This window comes from Pteropus vampyrus, unplaced genomic scaffold (genome assembly GCF_000151845.1).
Source record: "Pteropus vampyrus isolate Shadow unplaced genomic scaffold, Pvam_2.0 Scaffold31, whole genome shotgun sequence".
Classification (NCBI taxonomy): domain Eukaryota; kingdom Metazoa; phylum Chordata; class Mammalia; order Chiroptera; family Pteropodidae; genus Pteropus; species Pteropus vampyrus.
The window spans coordinates 2,681,612-2,708,998 of record NW_011888812.1 but is presented as its reverse complement, the minus strand read 5'-3'; the positions used below and the strand labels follow the sequence as shown (position 1 = coordinate 2,708,998).

The 27,387-nt window shown below is 35.0% G+C and overlaps 2 protein-coding genes across 3 annotated transcripts in view; one reads left to right on the top strand and one right to left on the bottom strand.

Annotated features, from left to right (window-relative positions):
• Positions 1 to 27,387, bottom strand: part of CUNH11orf74 (chromosome unknown C11orf74 homolog) — a 61,195-nt gene that overhangs the window by 28,481 nt on the left and 5,327 nt on the right. Inside the window, exons 2-3 of one of the 2 annotated variants that reach the window (XM_023528689.1) lie at positions 14,563 to 14,618; positions 12,635 to 12,789 (exon numbers count right to left, since the gene is read on the bottom strand). In XM_023528689.1, the coding sequence (XP_023384457.1) occupies positions 12,635 to 12,737 (103 nt within the window). In that variant the 5' untranslated portion in view covers positions 12,738 to 12,789; positions 14,563 to 14,618. The remainder of the gene's footprint in view (positions 1 to 12,634; positions 12,790 to 14,562; positions 14,619 to 27,387) is intronic. The other variant, XM_023528688.1, reaches the window with a different exon arrangement.
• Positions 24,922 to 27,387, top strand: part of LOC105290064 (V(D)J recombination-activating protein 2-like) — a 14,636-nt gene continuing 12,170 nt past the window's right edge. Inside the window, exon 1 of the mRNA XM_011357028.2 lies at positions 24,922 to 25,139. The gene's annotated coding sequence lies outside the window, so the exon portion shown is untranslated. The remainder of the gene's footprint in view (positions 25,140 to 27,387) is intronic.

The following is a 27,387-nucleotide window of genomic DNA, read 5'->3' as shown; positions in this document are numbered from 1 at the left end:
TTTTATTGTTTGTACTAACGTTTATGGTTTGCCATCCATTGCATCCCCCTTCTAAGATGCAATTCTCTGAAGGTAATGATCTTTGTCTCTTTTGTTCACTTATGTGAGCAATACTGGCACATAGTAGGTGTTTAATAAACATTTATTGAATGAATGAAGATGTGAGATACAGCATCACTTACAGTAGCCAAAAATTGCAAATAAGTGTTCGACAAAAAGAGGATGGTTAAATAAATTATGGCATATCCACACAATTAAATGTAATGCAGTCATTAAAAATACTGTTAAAATAACCATATTCATTAACATGGGAAGATGTTCATGATTGATATGTGGAAAAGCAAGATACAAAGAGTATGTATAGTATGAGCCCACTTAAGATAATATAATAAATTTGCTGAATATACAAGTGAATGAAACTTTAGGTTGAGCCTTTACTGTAATTCAGGTACTGTTAATATAAATAAACATAAGTATTTGTGTATATGTTCATATATACATATATATAATTATTTAATACTAATAACAAATCTATAAAATGAAGGTTATTATATCCATCTTACGGATAACAAAACTGAAGCTCAGAGATTTTAAATAAAACTTTCTTAAGACCACAAGTGGGGAAGTAGTAGAGCTCAGATTCAAATCCTGGCTGTCACCAAGTCCCATGTTCTTAACTAATAATTATATATACGTATATATAAATTAATCAACAGAAAAGTTCAGAAAGGATCTATACATCCTTAGTTTATCTCTAAGACACAGGATTATGGTATTATTAATTAATTAATTGGATATAGGTTTGTTTACATGAAACAGACACCCAAAGTAACAATTGGTTAAATAAGATGGAAGGTTATTTCTCTCTCATGTAAGGGGACAGACTAAACAATTCAGGGCTAATATGGTTGTTCTGCTCCACAGTCATCCTAAAATCCAGGCTCCTCCTATATTTCTGCTCTGCCATCCACAAGGCACCGCCCTTCTCTGCATGCCTTAAAATGATGCACCACCATACCCTTGCTCCAAGCAAGAGGGTAAAGAAAAAGAAGAAGAAAGAGTACACATCTATCCCCCTGTGTCATTAGTGAAGGCATGGCTTAAGCTACTCTGTCAAGGAAGCACCAAAATAGAGCAGCTAAAACAAGAATTTTTTTCTCTCTCATGTAACAGTTCAAGGCAGGTGGGCAGGCTCTGTTCCATCAGGTGATCCAGGGATCCAGGCTGGTGGGGTGTTCTGCCATCCTTAGCACATGGCTTCTATTCTTGGGTCTAAGGAGTTGCTCAAAGATTGCCTACTTCCAGCCCGGGGAAAAGAATAAAAAGAGTCTAGGGTATGTTTCTTCAAGATATGACCCAGAAGTTACACAAATCAGTTCTCCTCACTTCTTACTGGCACAGACTTAGTCAAATGGCTATACCTATCTGCAAAGGAGATTGGGAAATGTAATCTTTATTCTGAGTGGCCATAGAGTAGCTAAAAATTCTACTCCTATAGAAAAAACATGTTTTTTGTTTTGCTGTGTGTATATGTGTATACGTGTTTGTGCCTCTCTGTACTTTCTAATTTTCCTACCATGACCCCCCCAAAAAAAGCCCTCCTATTTTTAGAAGTAAAAAGCATTTTATTCTAATCCTCAATCTATGAGGAATATCTACATGCATCCCCTTTCTTTTTAAAAGTCTTTCTTGGAAATACTGAAAAAAATGTAATATTTTACATTTACATTTTTTATATTTTAGACTCGAGACTCCTTTAATATTTAATTTTATATGTCCCTCTTTTAAATCACAGTTACTCTAATCATAAAATTTTACAGTTGAGTAAATTTTTTTAACTTACCAAGTACCTTCACATATGAAATACACAGCAGAAAAGTTATCATAAGCAACAAAATCATTGGAGAGACAAATCCTAGAACTACATCAATAAGATGCCTACACAGCCCATGTGGTCTCCCGTGTCTCTTGCTAGTACACTTGCTAATGGCAAAACGCTCACAAAGAACAGAGTTCCAGCAACAACAGAAGAAGCAAGGAGATTCCCCTGTGATGGGTCAACTTTGGCCTATAGACACATGCACAATAACCCTTCAGACTTGGAACAGAATGTACGCTGAACTAAATAAAGCCTACTCTAAAATAAACTATTATATTCTAGCCTCTGTATCAGAGATGAGCAAGATCACCGTAAAATTATTCTTGTAACCCACCACATTTTTTCACTGTCAAAGTGCCTTTTAAATAATATAAAATGATGACATTAAGTTAAAATTTATATTTAAAATAAAATAATTGTTGTTTAATCTTTGGATGGAGACTGTGGAGAATTTCATTAAAGTTATGGTCCTTCTTCCCGGAAAAATGCAATATATACAAAATCACGGAATTTGGGAGAATTCATGCATTCTCCATACCCTCCTTGATCTCATTTAGGGTGTATTTCTCAAAGATGGTTTGAGAGGCAAGGTTCCTGGGCTGCACACTAAAACTACAAAATCAAAATTGGGGGCTTGGTCCCCAGGATTTCCCTCCCAGGTGATCTTTACATATACTTAAGGTAAGAGTCTCAAGTGAAAATTCCATGAGGTACAACCTAAATTTTGAAAATAAAAAAGAAGCACATCTTATGTTTGTCAAAGCACATAAATACCTTTGCCTGAAGGTCATGTGCAAACATACTATGTAGTCTACCCACCAGAGGCCAGTGTAGGATTATTCCCTGAACTGTATAGTCTTACACTATACTATATACACTACACGTAGACATTATACTATATCTAGACACATAGTTGGTTTTAACTTCAAGGAATATGGTATGGACAAGTAACATTGTAGATAGTATTTTACATTTTTATGTTCTAGATTCAAGATTTCCTTAATATATAACCTTGATGTCCCTCTTTTAAATCATAAATAGTCTCTATAAACATAACATTTTATACTTAGATAAATCTTTAAAACTTACCAAACACCTACATGTATATTTATTTCATCTGATCTTCACCACAGCCATGTGAGACATTCCAAGCAGGCAGAATGATCTTTGATTTACAGATTCGGAGAGAGTAAGTGGCAGGCCTGCAGTCTCAGAATTAATAAATGCCTGAACTAGCTCTTCTGAATCTCTAACTAGAATAGTTTACACTGGTCCTGCCCACAACAAAATGAAAAATATAAGTGCAATATACAAAACACTTCATAAAGCTAAATTCCATCAACCGAAAAAATTTCCCTTCACTCTGAAATCATGCCCTTCTGCCTGCCTGCATGAAGACGCATCTGCTTAAGACAAGCTCTTTTACTCATATCGGTTGAAGAACGTAAGAATAAATTTTTTCCATCTTCTTTACAAATATATGCTTCTTAGAAGTTTCTAAACTTTATGAGATAGAATAACCTCTTCCTCACAAAATTCTAATAATCCAGGACTCATACATTGGCAAACAGCATTAGGGTGATGCTAGAGAAGACTTAAATGGTACATGTCTTTCACAGTCTCTCATTTTTTTCAGGGCACTCCAGCCCGTCCCTCAGGATGGAAAAAAAAGGTTGGAGTCAGAAAAAAAAAGAAGAAGAAAAAGAAAAAACAGTCTAAAAATTCCACTGTTCTAATCATTCTGATTACTCTTTTCTTAACTCATAAATAATGTTTATTTAATCTAAAACTGAGACCCCAAAACCAAAGGCAATATTCTGGTTATTGCGTTATCAGCGCTATGTAAAAAAGTAGTTAGTGTCACCTCACCAATCAACCTCTATCCAGTCTATAAACATATAGATTGCTATTGTGCCTTCACACATCTAGAGCATTTGGAACAGATACACAAAGAAATAAATAAGAAGGACATATCAGAGTGGGGGCCCTGTCACCTGCATCTTGTATTCCCAGATTCTAGCTCAATGCCTTAAATATAACAGGAACACGGTCAATATTGAAATGACCTCAACATTAGCAAGAAGAACTGGATTGACACTGTAATTAGAGACTAAATGCAATACCCAGAAATTAGATGACTGGCTACAAGTCACACAAAACATAATTTATGGAGGAGGGGGTAAAAAATAAACTATGGTACTTGATTCACAAGTCTTTTTTTCTAATCAGCAATTCATACACTATAAAATCTAATACAAAGGCAGGCTAAATCCAGAAAACACATGAAAATGGTTAAATGATTCCTGCCTGTGCTAAGAGAGCAATAGTGTGCAAGAAGTGTGAGCTAACTGGTGTCACTTAACTCTATCTCACCTGGAATGAATCCAAGTAGGGAGAAAAAAAAAAAAAAACCTCATACTAGACAGATTGCAGTTTGATTTTCATATAAGGAAGATATGAGTTTGGTCAAGATGAAGTTTCCTGTTTGCATCCTTCGTGTTCAGCTGACCATTTCAAAGAAAATATTATTGTTCTACGGCTCAATGAACATTTTGCTAAAACCATCCAGATTTGAATACATGCCCATTCGATTGAATCACTGGATGCAGTTTTATGACCATTTCAGTTTCAAGTCGAGTAATTTACTCGTTTCCATCAAGTATAACAATACATTTACAATGAGTGAAAATAATGTCACCAGTTAAAGAGAAATGCATACAAAATAAATGTGTACACGATATTATTTAAATCAGCTACTTAAAGGTCGATAGTAACCATTTTAAAATTATATTTGGCTACTATACAGTTCTCTGTTTCTGCTTTGTAAAAGTTCAAAATTCCTTTTGCCTAAGTTCACCTCTCTAACTTATATGTACACATAAAATATACTGTATTACATATGTGTGTGTCGAAAAGATATAATCAAAAAAATGATGCTTTTATTTGTACAGAAACCAAATTTTAAAACTCATAATATCTTACTTCACTGAGAAAACACACTCAAAAAGATATTTATTACAACAAAATACTGCACATTAAAAACGTGGCCAAAAATAAATTTAATGATTATAATTCAAAATGTAAATACTTAAATACATTTTCTTTCCTTATCCAATTACACCTAACCGCAGCACAGAAAACAAATTATCTGTGGACCAAATATTCATGTGTAGAATAAACATGAATTGTAACAACTGCAGCTGAAGATTTATGCTAATACATCTAAAACAAAATGGCTCCATCAGCTCAAAATCCATCATAATTTGAGGAAGGAAATTTCCTTCTGCAACTGAACCAGCATTTTTCTGTGTTTCATAATTTGTCAATTTGTTCTCTAAGTGTAGTGATTTAGTGATGACAAAAGAAACAGAGAAACAAATGAAAATTGCTTAATTACAGTTTGCAGATGTTCCCTCAAAGAGAAAGAACAGGTTAATGCTGCTGATGCTGTTTCTTGCAGAGGACCATGCTATAAATTAGTTTGCTTCATTCAATCCTTTTTTTCTCTTTCAGTGTTCTGTGTGATATTTGATGTTATGTTGTGATAAAGAAGTCACATACAGATAGCCACTGACTTTGTGATCGATATAAAACCATGAACTTTTTTCTTTTTCTTTTATTTTTTGCAGCAAAACCAGAAAGAAAGAAAGAAAGAAAGAAAGAAAGAAAGAAAGAAAGAAAGAAAGAAAGAAAGAAAGAAAGAAAGAAAGAAAGAAAAGGAAGAAAGAAAGAAAGAAAAGAAAAGAAAGAAAACCACCAATAAAAAGCTTTAAAATAATACCACTTCCTTATCTCTCCCATGGAATATCAGATTAATTGAGTTTTTTAACTGCCTAGTTGCTTTTATTAGCAAGTTCTCATATGATGCCTTCTGTTTCCCTTGAGGTTAACATCCCCAATGGTCTACGTCTTAAGTTAAAGTATGTTTATTGCTATTTGCCATTATTTTCAATTGTGCGCTTTACTGTTAAGCTCACATTTGCAAGAGTGCGTCCAGAGTTGCCATTTTTTTTCTCACTGTGGCTAACGATAAAAGGAAACAGAAAGATATTGCAAATGGCCTGTGAACTAAAAACACCACTCGATATTCAGTAGGGAATTAAATGACTGATAACAACAGTACAGAAAATGTGGCTTAAGTGCCACCTGGAAGCATAAAGCTGGTCAGTTCGTTTCCAACTTCCTCTGGCAGACAACCTGCCAGTTGCAAGGGTATCAAAACAATGTTAAGCCCACAGATCTCTAATGCCCTACAGAAAACAACTGCAAAAGGCTACACGGCCACGATTATTTTTTGTTGTTGTGTTTTCTTTTATAAGAGAAAGCTGTTTTTCTGCTCCGCTGAAATTCTTTTCCTGCTCTGAAACTGGTAAGAGGGCCAGCTGCTTTCTATATTTTTCTCTGTGGTATTTTTACAGCAGATTTTAAATTCATTCTTCAGATTGGGAAAAGACTCTTTTTACCCCATGGAAGCTTAAAGATGCATTTCTAACATTCAAATTCAAAATAGCTTTGGGGACCAAAATGATATGTCAGTTATGGAAACGTGTTGTTTCATGTGCTGTCACCAGTTTCATTTTTAATTACATTTTTTAGGAGTCGTCAGTATGAATAGTGATATTCCTTTGGCTGAAATGACAACTCGAAGTTTATCAATCCAAAAGTGTAAACCAAATCCCAGCCCGAGATTCTAAGCTCTTGACAGAACATACACTCAATAAGAGAAAAAAAGTGGAAGACTCCTGTAATGAGAACTGTGTAACTTTGAACAAGTCACTTGTCCTCTGTGGGCCTCAGTACCCTCCAGGCAAGATACCTGTGACTGGTCTTCGACTTTCTTCTCCCTAATTCTGCCAGTCACCTGTTACTAAGTGCTGTCATTCTCTCACTTGCAGCGTCTCATGGGCCCTTTTGGCTTTCCATTTCCTCCTCCACTATCCTAGTCCTATCTCCCTCCACGTATGGATTTCTGCTCGGCCTCCTAGCTTGTCTCCCTGACTCCACTTCTTTCTCTACTTCTTTGCCCCAACCTTTCAAAATCACTTGTAGAGTGTGTGCGTGTGTGTGTGTGTGTGTGTGTGTGTGTGTGTGTGTCTATGTCTCCCAGCTACTTAGCATATCAAATCCAAACTTAGGGTATCGTGACACAGTCTACTTTGCAGGTTCTTCTTCCTGTGCTCATCCATGAAATGTGAATGTGAATTAAATGCCCTCTTGTCTGTCCTTCCATCATTCTGTATTCTCTTATTTTCTTTTTATTTCATTTAGTCAACAATATTTATTACGCATCACTTATTCTACATTAGCAGGCACTGCTGTAGGCACTAGAGTAATAATGGTGAACAAAATCCACAAGCAACTTCACGGAGCCTACACTCCTTAGAGGGACGATACAATAATTCTACTTTGAGGTAGCACATCCATCCGATGACTCATGTTATCTATATGCCAGTGACTCCCAGATCTTGAGAACTGCCCAGAGCTCTAAGTAAGGCAGAAAAGCAAAGTGGGTGAGTGTACGGGCTTTGGAGCCACATCAACTAAGCCTATAATTCACTGCCACCACTCACTAGTTACATGATCTTGGGCAAGTTAGGGTTGCCATCAGAAAATACCACATGATGGGTGGCTTAAAGAACAGAAATGTATTTCCTAACAGTTTTGGGGGCTAAAAGTCCAAAATCAAGATATTGGCAAGTTTGGTTTCCCCTGAGGCCCCTCTCCTTGGCTGGCAGGAGGCTGTCTTCTTGCTGCGTCCTCCCATGGCCTTTTCTCTCCATGTGTACTTCCCTGGTATGTCTCTTTCTTCTTCTAAGGACACCAGTCATTTTGGATTAGGATCCCAGCCTGATGACCTCAATTACCTCTTTAAAGAGCCTAACTGTAAATACAGTCACATTGGAAAGCATGGCTTCAATGTATAAATTTTAAGGAAACGAATGCGGTCCATAACAGCAAGTTACTTAACCTTAAGCCCCGGTTTCCTTGTCTGCAAATTGGGATAATAAAAATAATAAAGATTAAAATGTAAAAAAATTCACTGGGTTATTATAAGGACTAATTGAGATGATACAGGTAAAATGCTTAGCATAATATTCAGTACATTACAAATGTCAGCTTCTTATCAATAATAATTTTAGACTAGTTTTCTTACAATCGCACAATCCCAGATGTTTCTGTGGGAGGGGTACAGCAGTACAGAGGAGGGGCAGATGTCTGGAGTTGGAATGCTTGACCAGACCTCAAGCAAATTGCTAATCTACAATAACTTTCATCTCCCTGAGCTATAAAAAGGAACAGTAATAGCTATTTCTTTGTATCCTTGTGACAATTAAATAAATTACTCAAGATAAATGCTTGGTGAGAATCTAAAATAAAGAGCACTGGACTGTCTCTTCCAATTCTACAATTGAAACAGAAACAAACTTTGGGCAATTATCTGGTATCTTAAAGGAGTATAGATAGTCCTACCATTTAAGCGAGTGCATATTATCAGAATTTGTAGTCTAAACTGGTGGTGCAACAGAATTACGTGGAGAGACTTACGAATATAAAAATTTCTCGACCCCTCACTATAGAGTGTCTCATATAATAAGCCCAGGTTAGTGTCTGGAAATATAATGTAAGCCACGTGTGCAGTTTAAAATTTTCAAGCAACCATATTTAAAGTTTAAAAAAACATGAAGTTAATTTTAGTAATATATTTTAAGGCAATTTTCCAAAATATTGTCATTTCAAATGTAGTCAAAAATATTATTGGGATATTTTACTTCCTATTTTTATACTGTCTTTAAGATTCTTCAAATTACTTATTGCATATCTCAATTAAAATGCAAAATTTTCATCAGAAATATCTGATCTGTATTTATAGTTCATAAAATTTACAATAAAAAAAATTTACTATTAAATTACATTTAAAAAAAAAACAAGTTGTCCCAAACATATTTAAAAGTTTTTCAATAACTGAATTCAGTATCAGTTTTACTCAGTTCCTAGGGAGCACTAGCCACACTTTAAATGCTCAGTAGTCACATGTAGCTAGTGGCTCCTATATCAGACAGTGTAGGCTTAATGATCACAAATCACAATGATAACTATACATCCCTGAGATTTGTAATGATGGTAGACTATTGGCATTATCTCCTTAAAGAACTAAATGTGAATAAAGCAAAAAATATAGATTAAACTCTCTTATGATTACATAAGATTATTAAAATCCAAGGAAGACTGAAAGCTATTTAGAGGCTTTGAAACTTAGAGTCTGGAACAATCAAAGTTCAGACCACTACCACCAGCACATGAAGCCGCAGGCACAGTCCTTTGTCCTAAACATTCAGACACACAATGTTCTACTTAAGGGGGCATTTACCTCAAGTATTAACAAGTATGAAGGGAGAAAAGAAAGTTGAGCTGACAGGAATTTTTTTCAAAGATATGTGGAAAGAACGACAAAATGCTAAAAGCAAAAAGTATTACTAGTGAAATGAGAATAGCATGAAGAAAACTAAAAACAAAATTACACATCAAAATTGAAAACATATCTTTGATCTAGACATAAGAAAACAGGTTAAAGCAGATAAATACTGCAGTGAATAAAAAGCTGTTTTAAGTGGTAATATAGAAACTGGTAGAATTGCTTGGGAAACTGGATCCTAAGTATTTTAAGAATGAAATTAGAGAACGAAAAACAAAAGATTTATTTAAGATTTCATCATAAAACCACAGTATATTCATTTCAATTTCCAGACTAAAAGCTAAATAGTTGGTAAAATGGGCAACTTTAATGGAAATTAACCATTTAGCCTGAAGCACAAAATCAGAGCAATAATGGTGTGAGGGGGAGGGGAGGGTGGGGAGGATGGGGGATAAGATGTAACTACTGAAAAGCCCCAAGGTTACTTATATGTGACATAATGAAGTCAAAAGATTGAATGTCAACTTCTAAGTCACTGGCTTCTTACATATATAATTTCTGTGATCTCTGTGTGATGGCATTATGGGCAGTAACTACCATTGTAAAAGGTGAGAGTAAATGCTCCCCAAATCGGATTCTGCGATCATCTCGGTGTGGAAGGAAATCGAAAGAACCTGCCTTTTCCTTTCAACAGCTTAGAAATAACTCTAAACCTTACTAAAAGCAAAGCTACATCTCCATCTGGAAAATTTATTATTTAAACCTACTATTAAAAATTGTTTTATATAAATATATGTATTAGTACTAAAACAAATGGAACTGTGATCCAAAAGCACCATCACCAACAGAGGAACTTTAACATCTTTCAAATGCAGCTCTCATCTATCAAACCTTCCTGGACTCTATTTAACGTGTTAGGACTCAGGGTAAGTTTTGGTCCAGTGGTTATCCCAGGTTCACCTCTCCAATGGGTAGATTTAACTGTCCTTCCCTTGAGTATGGGCGGAATGGCCCTCCTATGAGAGCTCACAGAGCTCTGCTTCTCTCCATTATGGCACTTATCATACATTAGTGTAATTCCTTGTTTGCTTATTTCTCTCTCTCACTAGATTATGAGTGCTTGAGAACACAAATTATATCTTATTTATTTTTGGATCCTTGGCAACTAACATAATATCTAGACCATAACTAGACACTCAGAAGGAATGAATGAATGCACTAAGAGAAAATCAAATGTAAGTTTTCACATCACATTTTTTTATAACCAAAAAAAATGATAGAAATGTGACAGACAAGAAGGAAGAAGAATTTTTTCCCTTTAGATGGATATTCTAAAAACACCTATAAATTAATCATATTCACAAAGAAACTGAGACACCAATGACTGAAACTTGGTCTCTTCATTCACAATAATGTCAATATAATGATGTCTTCACTGATAATGAATAAAACCAAAATCTGCACGCTGACATTCTAATACCAATCTTACAACTTGGTCTTACTCTCTTGAACCAAAGACACTATTGAAAATTCAATTATAACTGTTTAAAACTCATAATTAATATGTCTCTTTAAAGATTTTGGCAGAACATTATATTTTTTATCAAATATGCCACGGTTTAAAAAAAACAGAGCTCCTCTAAAAAAAAAAAAAACTGCGAAACATGATCAGCATAAATGTACTATAGTGAGAATTATGCTACAATATTAACAGTTTCCAACTGTTTTTCCAAGAGTCTGAAGTGGTAATGTGAATTTCTTTCAATAAAGCTACAGTTTAATTTTTTCCAGGGAAACATTTTTAATAGGATTATTGACCCTTTTAACACTCTTGGAAGGAAAATGAGTCCCATAAGCGTTCTGGCATATAACTATTATAAAGTTAAAAAGAACAGTCAATCAATGGAAATGGTAATGGACTTGAGAAACTAAACTTACTAAAGAAATGCACATAAGTATGCATGGTGCTAACCACTTTAACAGAGAAGAGATTCCACTACATATCAGCAAAACGACGAAACACTAAGACAAATGGAGGGCTGGAAAGAAGGAGAAAACTTTGAAGAAATAGCTTTCATGTTTTCCTTAAAACAGAATATAACATATTCACTTCAATCAATTCTTCTGACTATCATTCAATTCTTAGGCCTGTCCCTAAGTCCTGTTTGGTTTTTCAGAAGGTATTTAAATGTTTCAGGGGGAAATAAAAGGATGCTTACTGATTTAAGATGCATTTTTGCACTCACAACTTTTTGTGCTTTAAGAGGAATTTTTTCAGGTCATTAGTTTATTATAATGTGAACTGGCGCCTAGGGATATTTTGAAAGGAAAAAAATTAGTGTGCTTGGAGATGCAGTTTATGTTATTTGCATCATCATTTATTTCAGCTCAGTTTGGGGCCCAAAACTGAACTCAAAATGAAGTTGCCACATGGACAACAGTTTCTGTCTCAGCATGCAATGATCACACAGAAATTCGAAAAAAGAATAGACCCTCTTATCCTCAAAACAAAAATATTATAACCTCCTTAAAATATTCAAGTCCTTGCAAGTCCTTACTCTTCCATAGTACAAAAATAAAGCCCGCTTTACAAATAATTTCCCAAATAATTTGGATTATCAAACACAGTTGGCATACCAAGATGCATTAATTCTGCCCGTTTTACCCTGTTTCCACACTCCACCCTCAGCCATTCATACTGTCATGTTTGGGTCCAGTGACTATGGTACTAAATCACTAGGCTCAAAGAAAGCAAGCATCTGCCTGGACCCAAATTACATACCAAGGTGTTTTGAGCATTATCAAGGTGAATTTGATCCAAGTATTATGTCAAAATAGATCATTCACAGTCCTGAAGTTAACTAGAGAATTCCTAAATTCTCCATATCCCTTAAGTATAAAGGGAACCACAGTCCAGTTTTTAAGTATAAACAAAGCAAATATTGATATTCCAATTATTTTGCACAACAAAAGAAACAGGTTGCGATCACTTTTCCTTCTTTTCATTATAACTACCTTTCTTTTATACTTGTTAAGAAGACATAAATCATGAAGACAGGTATCTCGAGAGTGTTATAATGTCGGAGATTATGAAACGTCCCTGTTCTCAATCTTGGTTACACATTAGAATCACCAGAGGAACTTTTATAAACTACTGATTCTTAGGCCCCCACTAAAATTTAGAATGGGCCATGGTATCGATAAACTCTAAAAGTTCCTCAGGTGAGTCCGATGTGCAGCTAAGTGAAGAACCAATAGTCTCACAAATGTGGATCAATGACCCAGAAGGGGCCAAGGTTCTTCATCTCTACTGCTAATGAAAGCGTATTTCTCCATTTTACCTTTTGAAAGATGAGTAAAAGTGCTCAGAAATTCTTCATATGTTTGCTCATGACAATTAACAAACTTATCCAAGACTTCTTCAATCATTTGATCTTCATCCATATCTCCAATTCTGATGTGTGGACAAGCATTCCTATTCACAAGGCCATTTTATCTACGAAACAAAGAAGAATACAAGCTAGAGAGATTCGTGCAGTACCAGCCTCTCTGAAAGTATGCTAGATGAGTAGGTGGAAGAATTCCAAGGCCCCAAAGGACAGATACGATAGTTCCTAGAGTACTAGACTTTAGTTCAAAAGACCAGAGTTTATTCATATCTTGGTTTCTGAATTGTTATCCTTGGCTTCAGTTTCCTCATTCTCATCTTCTTAATTCCCGTGTCTTTTCATCTTTGTACCCCAAGTGTTTAACAGCTCAGGAAGTTGCGTAGAGCTGGCAGTCAATCAACATCAAGTTAAAATTACAGATGGTACTTGACTTAAGAAATTTTGATTTTTTCCCAGGCTAGCAATACACATTACCATACCCTCTGGTGATGCTGAAGCTCCTAGCCAGCCACTCGATCATGAGGGTAAACAGTATTAAATGCATTTTAAACCTACAATGTTTCCAACTTGCATTGATTGGGTTTATCTGGACATAACCGTATCGTAAGTCAAAGAGCATCCGTACTTATCTGAACAAGTATGTAGTCAAATATTGCTGGAATCTGGCAAAATACTCATATAAACTTGCCCAATTACTTTACTTGTGCCTTACCTGATGTGGCTTCAAGTCCTTTCATCCTCCTGATCAATCTACCTGTTAAAGATTTTATACTGGCTTCCTTTCTCTAAAATATGCCATTGGAAATGAAAACAAGATTCCAGAAATGGCCCTGGATACAGTGAGATTTCACTAATTCCCACATTCCAAAACCCACCCTCCTTCTACGTAGCTGAAGATCACACTCACGTTGCTGTGACCCCTCTACACAGTCAGTTCATTTAACACACAGCAAACTGAATGCCTGTCAGCTAAGACACAATACCACAATGCCTGCACAGTCTGAACTTTGTTTTTACTTAGATTTCATCTTGTTAAATTCCATTCATTCTGTATGAAATGTCATTCTTACATCGCTTTGAGAAAATTGACTATCTACAGAAGAGTAATTACTGCCTAAGTAACTAGTACAATTCATGGAGGATTATAAAAAGGAGGGGGTCTCCAATACTACCTAGCACACAGAGAAAGCACCAAGTTTCTTATTTTTTTCTAAAATAAGAGTAAAAATCTATTACCTGTTATTAACTTTATTTGATAAATAAAAAAAAAAAAGTTTTCGTAAGCTGATGCCCAACCTCATTTGATGGCAAGTACTGATCTGAATTAACATGAAAGTATGTATGGCTTTTCTTTATTCTACTCAGTGTCACTATTTATGTTTCCCTGCAGAAATACTAATTGGCTTGCTTTTGAGGTGCTTTCCCAGACCCCGCTGGAGATTTTTGTGTAATATGATTATCTTTCTGAACTCTAAAAAATTATAAATTCTGAAATACATCTGACCCCAAGGGTGTGAAGCTACATGTACCTCACAGGATTGCTATAAGGATTAAATGAGTATATGTGGCACCTCAAGAAATGTTAGCCATGATGATCATGATCATGATAATGGATCAGTCTTAGTATTCTGTCCTTTGCCTACACAAAGACCTGTTTTGACTGTCACCTCTCTGACTTTGAAGGCACTGATGTTATCTAGAGATAAATCAAGATAATTCTTCATGGGTTACAACCCTGGTTAAAACACGGGGTTGTAAAAGACTGAGTGAGAAGAAAATGTGTAGCTCTGTACCTCCAAATGAAAGAAACTGTTTCAAGCTATCTGTACCTAATAATTAGATACAGGAAAAAGCATCAGTTATGGTTTATGCAAATTTACCTGTAACACTGTCAAGTTTCAGCAATCCAAAGTTTAATAAATTATGCTTGCAGTTGCTAGAAAAAATGATAAATAAATTCAGAGGTGGCTATTATTTTACTATCACGTACTTAGTTCCAAAAATGTCCATGTCAATCTGCTTTTCCAGAATTGGACCCCAACAAAATTCTAACATTGTATAATATCAATCTCATTCTCAGATCATCTTGGGTAATCTACCTCAGCAAGCGAGTACCACACAGAAGCAGCCGCTTGTGTTTTATATTTCTGCAAATGCCTCCTCGTGGATGCTTTTGAAGTGATGACAGAAATTCCTTTAAACTTCCTTTCCAATTCTCAGATTGGTATATTTTGAGTATTTAGCCTTAACACATGTAAATTTTGCTAAAAGCAAATAATTAACAGGCTGTGCATAGCACAAATTCAAAATCTTTCAAGGCCTTTAATTTTATTCATGTGGTTATCACATACAGAAGAGGTTATGTTTTTATGACTTTTTAAAGACTTTTGGAAAAACCGGTTTTACAAACTATCATTATTTGAAGCATCTAACAAACACCCACCTTCAAATTTAAAACTTTCCTTATCTATAAAAATACAAACAACCTAATGTTAAAAGTCCCCAGGGGCTGACAGAGCAGATAATCATTTACTAGACAGTCAAGTGGTTTATGCAAATCCTAGTGGTTTTCTAAAAGGAAGCAATGCTTTTTCAGTTACTATTCATGTGCATTTGTGTTTTTATCATAAAGTATTTTTCTAAAAGAAGGAAAGGGAGAGGGAGAGAAAAGGGGTGGTGGGGGAAGTGGAGAGAAACAGACTTGCCTGGATAACAAGATTTTTTGTTCTGGTTTAGATTTTATGTTTTTGGGCTTAGGGCTTCACATGAAAGACCTAGAACATATTGTGATGTTACATCTACTGGTAAATCACAAATAACACTTTCACAATTACAGCCTCCAGTAGGAAACACAGAGTAGTATAGACTACTAAAGGTCACAGGAAGACCACGGGCTTGGTAAGGAACAAGGTTCTCTTCTTATCAAATCACAGAGATAAAACGAGAGAATCACACAACCTTCCTAAAGTTCTGTTTTCTAATATCTAATAATGAAACTAACAACCACCCAAGCCAGTTGGTGCTGTGTGCTATCTGAAAGGACTTTATTATGAAATGTGGTACATCTAATTATCACCATTAATTTAAGCACATCTTTGATGTTTATCTTCAGATCCCTGCTTGATCAACTTACCGAAACAAAATGCAACTTACAGAGATAAAAGTGGTAAACCTTAAAATAAGAGTCCCTGTGAGCTAGTCTCTTCTAGTCTCCTCTTAAAGTGGTTAACCTGCTTTTTAGCAGCAAGCAAAGTTGTATGTATGAAAAAAAAAAAAAGCTTTTTAAAAACAATTGTGAGATGTACGACTGATACTTAAAAATAACAAATAACACATTTTTAAAGAGTTGTGCAGGGGCTGTCAAAAGCCTACTTTCTCAAATTTTCATAGTTCTCAACAAAAATCTCTTGCTGTGCTAAAAGGTAAGATGGGATGTTATCAAAATAATTTGCCTTGCCTAAGAAAATGAAACCAGCAACGTTGGTACTTCACAAGATGTGTCTCCTTTTATATTCTGGAAAATTGACTAACCTCAAAAAAACCAAGTCGAATTGGAGGTGTACCTATTTATTTACATGATAAAAGAGATCTGAGATGGATGATTTCTTCTTCCTTGACTGAACTACACCTATTTTGCATTCTCTAAATTTTTTTATGTCTTTTAGGTCATATCAAGAAGAGAAAATGAAGTCCAATGACAGAAATTGCCACAGATTCTTAGAGTTGAGAGAAACCGTAAGGTCACCTAGGGCAATCATAGAGAATAAATGAATGTTCTGGGGAAAAAACTTTTGGTGAGGTTTTTGTCAACTAGTGACCCTATGATGAGAAGTATTGTTTGGTTTTCATATCATAAATAGTAATGACATGCTCATGATGAATTTTAAGGCATTCATGAAATTAACAAGAAATTAAGCAAAAAATTGCAATCTTACCCTAGATATATCCATATCTCTGACTACATTCTATACCCCAGTAACATTGTTGTTCCAGACAGCTACCAGTACAAATAAGAAAACAAAGGAAAAGATAAAAGGAGTAAAGAGGAAGGCATAAATACAAATCTTATAAAACAGAAAATAATCTAAACTCCTTTACTGTATTTTTTTATTGGGATGAGATAAAAACATACACTTCTAACATCAAAGAATACACTGCACTTCAAGTTATAAGCTTCTCCCAGAAAACCTATTCTAACACTTAAAAGGCATGAGATTCGTCATTATCACCAAAAAAGCTGACAGCATAAACTTCTATACTTCTACATAAATTCCCCGGGGTATACCCCTGCAATAAATATTAAAGGAAGCATTTAGAGGAAGGTAGGAAAGGGTTGGGATTACTGTTGACTACAAAGCTTTCCAATAAAGAAGTTGTGTTATCATCCGTGCAGAGGTCTCAGTAGTAGGCATGTCTTAGCTACACTTTTTCCTTTGAAAAATCTCATCTTAAAGAAAAAAGAAAAAAATAGACAACTATCCTAAAAACTACATCTAATAAAAAATGGGGGGCCACTACATGCTTACTATGAACATAGATATCACAAAGTTCACCTTAATAAAAAGATCTAGTTTCCAAAAAAAAAAAAAAAAAAAAGAAGAAAAAGAAAAAAACAAATAGATCTATTTCCTTTTCTAAAGAGGATTATAATCTATGCATTCAGTACAGGACTCTGCTTTTGTAACAGGAATGACTCTGATGACCTGTTTCTGGATTATTTTTGAATTAGAGCAATATGAAATGGAATGACAGCATTTTAAAATAAAAGGTATACTAGGAATAGGAACAAAAAAAACATGTCAAGGCAAAATAGTGGGTGGATTTTATAAAGGAAGTTAAAATATATAGACAATCTTTATAGGAATAGGACTAGGCAAAGCATTCTTAGGCTTGACACCAAAAGCATAATCCATAAGAGGAAAACTGGATAAATCAAACCTCAGCAAAATTAAAAACTTGGCTCCGTGAAAGATCCTGTTAAGATGAAAAGACAAATTACAGGCAGAGAGAAAATTTTTATAAATCACATGTCCAACAAAGGACTAGCATATAGAATGTAAAAAAGCATTCTCAAAACTCAACATTAAAGAAAAATCCAATCTAAAAAGGATGAAAGACACATTTGAACAAAAAAAAAATGTATAAATGGCAAATAATCTCATGAAATGATATTCAATATTAGTCATTAGAGAAATGCAAATTAAAATGACAATGAGATACCACCGCACACTTAGAAATGGCTAAAATGAAAAATTATGATAGCACCAAATGCTGACAGGGATGCAGAAAGACTGACTAACTTATACATTGCTAGTGGCAATGCAAAATGATTCAGCTACTCTGAAAAACACTTTGGCAGTTCCTTGCAAAACTAAAAATGGACTTACTAATTAAACTGACAATTGCACTCTTGATATTTATCCCAGAGAAATACTTATTAGTATGCAAAAATTTGTACACAAATGTTCATAGCTGCTGTATTCATAATAGTCCAAAACAAAAAACGACTCAAATGTCCTTTAATGGGTGAATGATTAAACAAACTGTTGTACATCCATACCATGGAATATTATTCAGCAATAAAAAGGAACAAACTATTGATTCACACAATAACTTGGATGAACCTCAAAGACATTATTGAAATTTTAAAAAGCCAATCTCAAAAGGCTCTATGTACATACTGCATGATTCTATTTATGTAACATTTAAGAAATGACATATTTAAAGAGATGGAGAACAAATTAGTGGTTGCTGGGGTTAGAAAGGAGGGGAGGAGATAGATATGAATATAAATGGGGGTATTATGAGTCTTGTAATGATGGTTCATCTTAATTGTGGTGGTGGTTATATAAGGCTACACATGTGATATAGTTGAATTAATCACACATACAAATGAGTGTATATATAACTGGTGAAATCTGAATATGTCTATGCATTCTACCAATGCCGATTTCCCGAGTTTTAATAGTGCAGTTATAAAAGATGTTAACATTGCAAAAGGCTAGACCAAGGTTGCATGGAATCTCCCTGTACATTTCTTTGCAACGTCGTGTTAACCTATAATTATTTCTAAGTTAAAAGTTTAAAAATGGGGAAAGGGAAGCAGGAGAAGAGTAAAGCAATTAAGGCAAAAGAGATCTAGGAAAAGAAAATTATCACTAAAAGTTTTACCAAGAATGTTGGAATTCAGGCATGTTGATTGCCTTCCCACCGTAGAAAGCTCTGGGGGATGGGAATAATATTAATCTACAAAATTACATGTTTAAGCAGAAACTTTCCTCTTGAAAAATTTGCTTCCCTTTTCTACTCATCCAAGCTACTGTAATGAGGTTTCTTGAGGCTATCATTCATTAAGCCTTGCTGTTCATCAGCAGATTGTATAAAATCAATTTTATTTCCCCAAAATATACTCTTCCTCCAAGCTGTTTAAGTCAATCTAGAAATGTCTGCTTGACTCACTGAGGCAGGTCAACTGAATATTAGACTGTTTTCAATTACACAGCTATTAATTCCGTTAAACAAAGAAAAATGCAAACAGCAAAGCATTCAAACTTCCTCTCCCTGCTCGCTCCCTGTCTTTTTTAAAAACCAGATTACCTGTGGACATGGAATCTGAAGGATATACCCATAAGACAAATTCCAGAAAATCCATTGTTTTGGAAGTCAAGAAGACTACCCTTTCACCACTATTTTCGTTTCTTTTATTTGCTTTTTTGAAAAATTTAGAGCTGTGGGCAATCACAAGTAAATACCCTACCTTCACCCCTCTAACAGAACTCCTACTCACATGATCTATAGACTAGTACATTTATCAAGGAAAACGTACAGTACATGAACATGTCAAGCATGTTCAAAACTGATCTACTGTCTTCGGGAATGTGATCAACTACACCAGCAAGTTCTGGATGGTAACAGTGAATGTTTCAGTGAACATTTTTCCAAGGTCCCTAATAAGGCTGGGACTCCATTAGGTAGTGGAATCTGAGTCAAGTTTATAGCTCTATCACCATGCAATAGTATTTCGGTCATAAAAGAGTTTTTCGCTCATTATAATCCCAGCTTCACATGGGATGCAATGTCCCATTAATGTTTATTTTATCTGTATTGCATGACAACTATAATATGAAGGCATCCACTCTTTACAGTTATCCCCTTCGCTCCAGTTTCCTGAGCCTGTCAGCCACCTGCACAATGCCCAGTACTTTTACAATATCAGAAAGCCTCCTTTAAAGCAAAACCTGCACAGCTAGTTAGAAGCAGGTGTAGACCAACCGAACCAAATCAACTCTGCTTGCAGGAATTCATTTCTAAGTGTTTTAAAATGCCAGCTCTTGCAAATAAAATTGACCTTTTCATTTGACATTCTCTTAAAAGAAATAAGATTTTAAAGATGTATTTCCCAACTATTTTTAATTCTAAATTCCTGCGAATGTGATTATGAATGGGCTTTAAGAAGTAATATAGCGGTTCCCTAGCTTCCAATTACTCTCAGCATTTTATTTGCAATTTTGCCTCGATGTACACAACACAACACACACATAATTTATTTTCACCAACATGGTTTCTATACTCAAAAGTAGAAATTAAAAAACACAAATTCCTTCCTTCTCTAAAAATAAAATCTCAAGAGAATTTTCTTGGTAGTACAACATTGTAAAACACCTCTGAACTTTTTTTTCGCTTAACTTTACAGCAAAGAGTCCACCTTACATCAGAGAACATAGGAACATAGGAAAATACCAGTCATTCTGGTCAGGTGATGATATTTAATTAACTGCTTTAAATAAAAAAACTGTCATTTGTCATGTTTTCTCTTGACAAGCCATCATTAACTGTAGATTGCTTCCCTCTATATATTTCCTTTTCCTTCCTCTTTGCTCCTCTTTGCCAGTTGACTCCTATTGTGGGATTTGCTGAACAAGCCAAACATCTCCCTTTCCTGTACTATTATTAAAAATCAGCCACTTATAAAAAATTTTAAATAGTCTATGCCTATCCAAATGCTATCAAAAGTCACTGCTGACCATATTTCAAACACTTATTAACTCATTGGGCATCAATGTAATTTAAGTTGTTTATTTATAAAATGGAGATGGTAATGCTTGAGAGGTGCATTGGACTTCTTAAAAACACTGTCATGAGTTCGCAGAAGAGTGTTTCTTGCCTGCCTCACCTGAACCTACCACATACACACACACCTGCAGCTGTGTTACCCTTGGCAAGTTATTTAACTTTTCTGGCCTTAAGTAGTCTGGATGTAAAACTAAAGGGATTGAACTTGAAGCTGCGTTCCATCTCTGACAGTCTATTTTTCTCCAATTATGCTTCCTTTTTTGTTCAATTATACATCAGTATATCTCATTACCTTTATCTCCCCTGTGGAACAAAAATTATTTTATTCTGTAATTACACTGACTTGTATTTTTTAATTGTCCACTATTTCTTAGATTAAAGGTAGGAGAAAACAATATATTTCAGTATGAGTCTGAATTTGATTCTGTCTCAAGGTTTGAGAATGGGCTGAGTAACCTGTAATTGTGATTTTGGTGAAACTTTAAGAACTTTAAGGGTGAATGGGGGAATGTGGGAAGAATGCGAGGCACATTAATCCACAATCGAAAGTTGCTTCACCCTACTATCACGTATGTTCCTTAAGGCCTACGTGGTTTTTGTTCTATTTCTCCACCTGACTATACATAGTGGATGCTCAATAAATACTACTTACTATTTCACATTTTGTTTCTATGCTGAGCACTTTGGTAGATTGGGACTTTGACTGAGACCACTGCAAGTCTAATGCTCTCCTAATGGTATAGTAAGGGCTCAGAGTTTTAAAACACCTGTCCAAATGAGTCACTAATTTCTAGTTTCTTCAGGAGACAACTAATCCATTCTGCAACAAACTGCCTATTTTTCTTTTCTTTTTTTTTCCATGTTAGTAAAATGCAAAGGCTAAAACACTTACCTAAACCTACCCATGGTTTCTACGTGAGTACTTATTTTGTATTTACTGGGGAGATATCCAATATTTCAACTTTAGAATAGATCTCATTGATGCTGGAATTTCAAGTACCATAATCATTATATAACATCATAAACAGGTGAGGGAAATAATACAATACTCTTTTGTAGACAAAGAAAGAGTAGTCATGAAAGCAATTAGAAAAGATGGTGATGCTTTTTTTAAAGGATGGACCAACATTTTAAATGATGAGAATCAGCCAAACAACTGAGCTACTCATCAGTTTTCAAAAAACTGAAAGTATATCCTAAAATTTTGCAAAATTAAAATGGTCACTTATCCAAACATATTTATAGCATCATCATCATTAGACAAGATTTAATGAGTACACTCTTTATACCAGACACTTTATATCCATTAATCCTCACAATAAGGCAGGTATTGTCCCAGGAAACTGAACCTCTGAAAGGTCATTTGGCTAGTAAGCAGCAGAACAACTGAGACCCAAATCCAGATCTGTCTACCTCTGAGCACTGAATTCTATCATCTAGGTCACACAGATAATCATCAAATGACCAACAGTGGTGGATGATCAGATAAACTGTGTTACATTTACTTACTAAAATTTCAGGCAACTACTAAAAAATATAAAGATGAAAATAAAATACACACTGCATAGAGTATAAGAAATAATGTTATTATATTAAAAGCTAAAATAAAATTTAAATGCATTCTCATAATTAGATAAAATGTGTATAATTTGGGTAAACAAGTAGAGCACAAAGAAATGAAAAATTTTATGGTTAGGTGATAGGCTTAATGGGTGGAATACATTTTTCTTGATGTAACTGTTTTTAATCAATTGTTTTTAAAATACGTCAGCTACAGTAATCAAGACAATGCGGTATTGGTGAAAGAACAGGCAAATGCATCAATCAAACAGAATAGAAAGCCCAGAAATAGACCAACATCAATATAGTTAACTGATTTTGATAAAGCAGCAAAGGCAACACAATGTAGCATAGATAGTCTTTTCAACAAATGATTCTGGTACAATGGGACATCCACATGCATAAAGACGAATCTAATCACAGACCTAACACCCTTCAAAAGAATTAACTTGAAATAGATCATAGACCTAAACAGAAAACAGAAAACCATAAAGTTCCTAGGAGATAACATAGAAAAAAAGCTAGATGATCTTGGGTATGACAACAACTTTTTAGATACAACACTAAAGACATGATCCATGAAATAAATAATTGATAAGCTGGGCTTCATTAAAAGTAAAAACCTCTGCTCTGTGAAAGACGCTGAGAAGAGAATAAAAAGAAAAGCCACAGACTGAGGGAAAATATTTACGAGACACATCTGATAAAGGACTGTTATGCAAAATACACAAAGAACTTGTAAAATTCAGCAATAAGAAAACAACTCGATTTAAAAAAATGGACCAAAGACCCTAACTAAGACACCTCACCAAAGAAGATATACAGATGACAAATAAGCACCTGAAAAGATGCTCCACATCATACTCATCAGGGAAATGCAAATTAAAACAACAGTGAGATACCACTACACATCTATTAGGATGGCCAAAATCCAGAACACGGACAACACCAAATGCTGACAAGGATATGCAGCAACAGGAACTCTCATTCATTTCTGGTGGGAAAGCAAAATCAAACAGCCACTTTGGAAGACAGTTCGGCATTTTCTTACAAAACTAAACATGCACTTAGCATATGATACTTCTTGGTATTTACTCGAAAAAGCTAAAAACATGTCCACACACAAACCTGCGCATGGATGTTTATAGCAGCTTTATTCATAAACTTCAAAACCTGGAAACAACCAAGATGTCTTTCAGTAGGAGAATGGATAAATCACCTGTGGTACAACCAGACAATGAAATATTATTCAGTGCTAAAAAGAAATGAGCTATCGAGCCAGGAAAAGACATAGAGGAACCTTAAATGCATATGACTCAGTGAAAGAAGCTAATCTAAAAAGGCTACATACTGTGTGATTCTAACTACAGGCATACCTCGTTTTATTGCACTTCACAGGTTTTGTATTTTTAACAAATCAAAACCGAGACCTTCCACCAGCAAAATGATTATGACTCGCTTTATTGCGATACTTGTTTTATTACGGTGGTCTGAAACTGAAACTGCAACATCTCCAAGGTTTGCCTGTATTTGACATTTTGGAAAAGGTAAAACTATGGAAACACTAAAAGGATAGGTGGTTGCCGGGAGTTAGGGGAAAGGGAGAGATGAATTGGCAGAGCACAGAATATTTTTAGGGCAGTGAACCTCTGCTGTATGAGACTATAATTGTGAATACACGTCATTTTACCTTTGTCCAGAGCCATACAACACCAAGAGTGAATCCTGATGTAAACTGTGGACTTTGGGTGATAATGTGTCATTCACCAACGATAACAAACATACCTCTGGTGGGTGATGTTGATACTGAGAGAGGCTAGTCATGAGTGGCGCAGGAGGTATATGACAAATCTCTGTAAATTCCATTCGATTTTGTTGTAAACCTAAAACTGTTCTAAAAAATAAAGTCTATTTAAAAAATTAAGTCAACCTTTGCCTTCTTTGGTTATGAAACTTCTGGATGGGAGAGAAGGAGGCCACTAATAGAGTTTTTGTTATTGAGACCACTGGAATATCTTTCTTGGCTGAGCACTCTAAAGACATTATCTCATTTAACCTTTTTGCAACCATCTTTTGAGGTAAATATTTCTATTATACCCATTTCAGAGATGGAGAAATAGAGGCTTGGGGATTAAGTTGACTCCATCTGGAAAATGGCAGAGCTGGCAGAGAAAACCAGGTCAGCTTGACTCCAAAGCCAAACTGTCTTAATCATTCCACTATACAATATTACACAGCAGCAACCTGATATAAAGTTGGCAGTGGGCCTCCAACAATTAGAATCTTTTCTGAGACTTGCATTAAAGAAAATGAGACCACTGAAGAGCAATTCAAGTTCAAAATGACTGACATTGGTATCAGTGGTCTCTGCTTTAGGAAAAAGAATTTCCCATTTGATTCATAATAGTATTCATTTAAATCAAAGTAATTATGTTCATTTTCTTCTGCATTCTTCTAAACTGGTTAAATAAAATTATAAATCAGGTTTCAACCAGATTTTTCTTTTTCTTTTGTCTTTACAGATAAAAAGCAGACTGTTTTTCCATTGTTTGCCAGTAAGGAAATAGTTAAATCTTGACGGTACACCCTAGTGGATTTCTCTCTCAACCATCTAAAGAAAAAAAAAAGGTCACAGTCAGTTACTCCCTTTAGATCAGTGTTCACTGGAACATCTGTAGGCACACATACACACTCTCTCTACCATCAGCCTCTGCTTGCCACAGTCAGAGTGGGCAGTCAGTGAATCTTCCCCAAGTGCTGACATTTAATACCTCGTTTAACGGCAAAGATTCAGAGAGGGGTGAGTAGCCTCTCTGGCCTTCAGGTAGGTCCAATATCTTCATTTCTACCAAAGCTAAAAGATGGGCACCTACATTTGTCAACTTCAAGAGATATATGATGGCCCCTTTAGCAGCATGTTAGTTAACAGGTGGATTGGGTGTCCAGAGGGGAAGGTATGATATAGAATTTGGAAACTATGGGGCTCTCTAGTTGCAAGCTGCTACAAGGATTTAATTCCTGTGGCATCAGAGCCCCTGTATTAATCTTAGTGCATAAATGCTTCTCTGCCATAAGTATCAGAAGAATGACCTAATTCTGGTTTTACTGCCAGCAAAAAATAATAATAATAATAATAATAAAATAATGTATGCCTCAAATCTGATTAACTGTGCAAGATATGGTTAATTCATGCACTAAATGACTGCAGTTACATGAGGTTACCTGCTATTTTGGAGAAATCAGGAAAATATTGGCAACACTGATCAGTAAGTTTTCATGCTTCAGAGTACAGTACTTTACTTTGAAGGGAAAAAGAGTCAGTTCAGACACAGGAAACTACAAACCCAGACCTCACACTATTAGTCCTCTTTTGATTCTCAACTATGCCCTAGCTTCACAGTGCATAAACGAAAATCTCCCTGCTGAGAAAAGTTAGCATGGGGTTGGGAAATTTGTATAAATTTATTGGGCCTATATTTCTGTCTTTTAAATAGAATCTTTAATGTGTTGACTTTGAAACTTCCTTCAGTTGAAGAACAGTGTCTTCTTTTTCAAAATCTGTTTTTATCTAGCCTATTTAAAGAAAGTAGATTTTTTTTAGTTTTAGTATAACCTTTTAAAAACTCTTACCACCTAGGAAGACCAGGTGCTGTAGGTGTAAAACAATAAAAAAAAATAAGGATTGTAAGGTGACAAGGTTCTTGCAATCTATGAGGTCAAACAAAGGTTGCCTTGCCTAAAATAAATGAATGAATGAATGAATGAATGAATGAATAAACAAATAAATACTCTTATAAAAAAGACATGACTCATATAGTCATATTAATATCATGGAAAATATACAACAGTCTACTACAGTGAAAATATATTTAATAAAGCAAAAGTTTGAAAACTAAATATGTCAAAATAATGTAAAAATACATTCAGTGTTTCTGTTTATCCCTTAAATATGTAAGTCATCTGGTCATGGTTTAAAACGGGTAACCTAAACATTAAATATACAAATATTTGAACTGTGTTACAAGAGGAGATGTCATGTTAACAGTAATAAACTTTAGCACTGTTTTTAGGGCCCTGAAATTATGAGGTGTGCCAACAGCAGGAAATCAAAGGAACAGAGCAGAAAACTTTAGGGATCCAAACTAAGCTACAAAAAAATGACTAGTATTCCTTGTGTCTTGAGAAAGAAAATGTTTCTGTCTAATCCACAATGATCCTATTTTCACTTAAGAGAAGCCAAAATCCCAATGACAACCTTAAAATGAAGCCAATAGGCTATAATGAAAATATATTTTTAAAGTTTGCTGTCTAAAATTAAATGTTCTTGGTGTATGTTCACCCATTACGATGTGGAATCCATTAGCCCTATATTTCTCATCTTATATCCCAATAACAGTCTTCCTAAGCTCTCCCTCCACTCCAAAGTGGGCAACTCTGACAATCATCACACAGTATGCTGAGTGTAATTACTTATGGTTTTCATTTACTGAATTTAGGGTCAATAGTATTTCCTTTTAGTTCCTACAGAGAGCATTTTCTTAGTTGCACAGATGCCTTCTCTTATGTATACATGGATAGGCCATGAATAAAGAAAACACTTGCCCACGTTATTTCATAAGCAAGGCAAGTTACACTGAACCTACAAACCACTATGGTCTGACGAGGAGACAGGCTTGCTTTCATAATTTTAGTAATGGTCTGTCTCATTCACCATTTTTCACTTGGTTTAATAATCCACAAGATGATTATTAAAATATCACTCTTTGAGAAATCTCCCAAGCAAACTAAAACTAATAAGTAGAAGAGAATATTAGGAATTAATTACGCTTGATCGACAGAAGTGCTTCAAAGAGAAAAGCCCCACCAACACCTCATTACACTGCCTGTAGATCCTAAGTGGTCCAAGGAAACTTTGCAGTATCAACTAACATTTATGGGATATTTCTGTGCTATGTGATTTACATGAGTTTTTCCATTTATTCTTCAAAATAACCAATGAATAAGTACTAATAGTATCCCCATTTTACAGAAAAGAACAAAGAGAAAATAACTTGCCCAAGATAGTTACACAG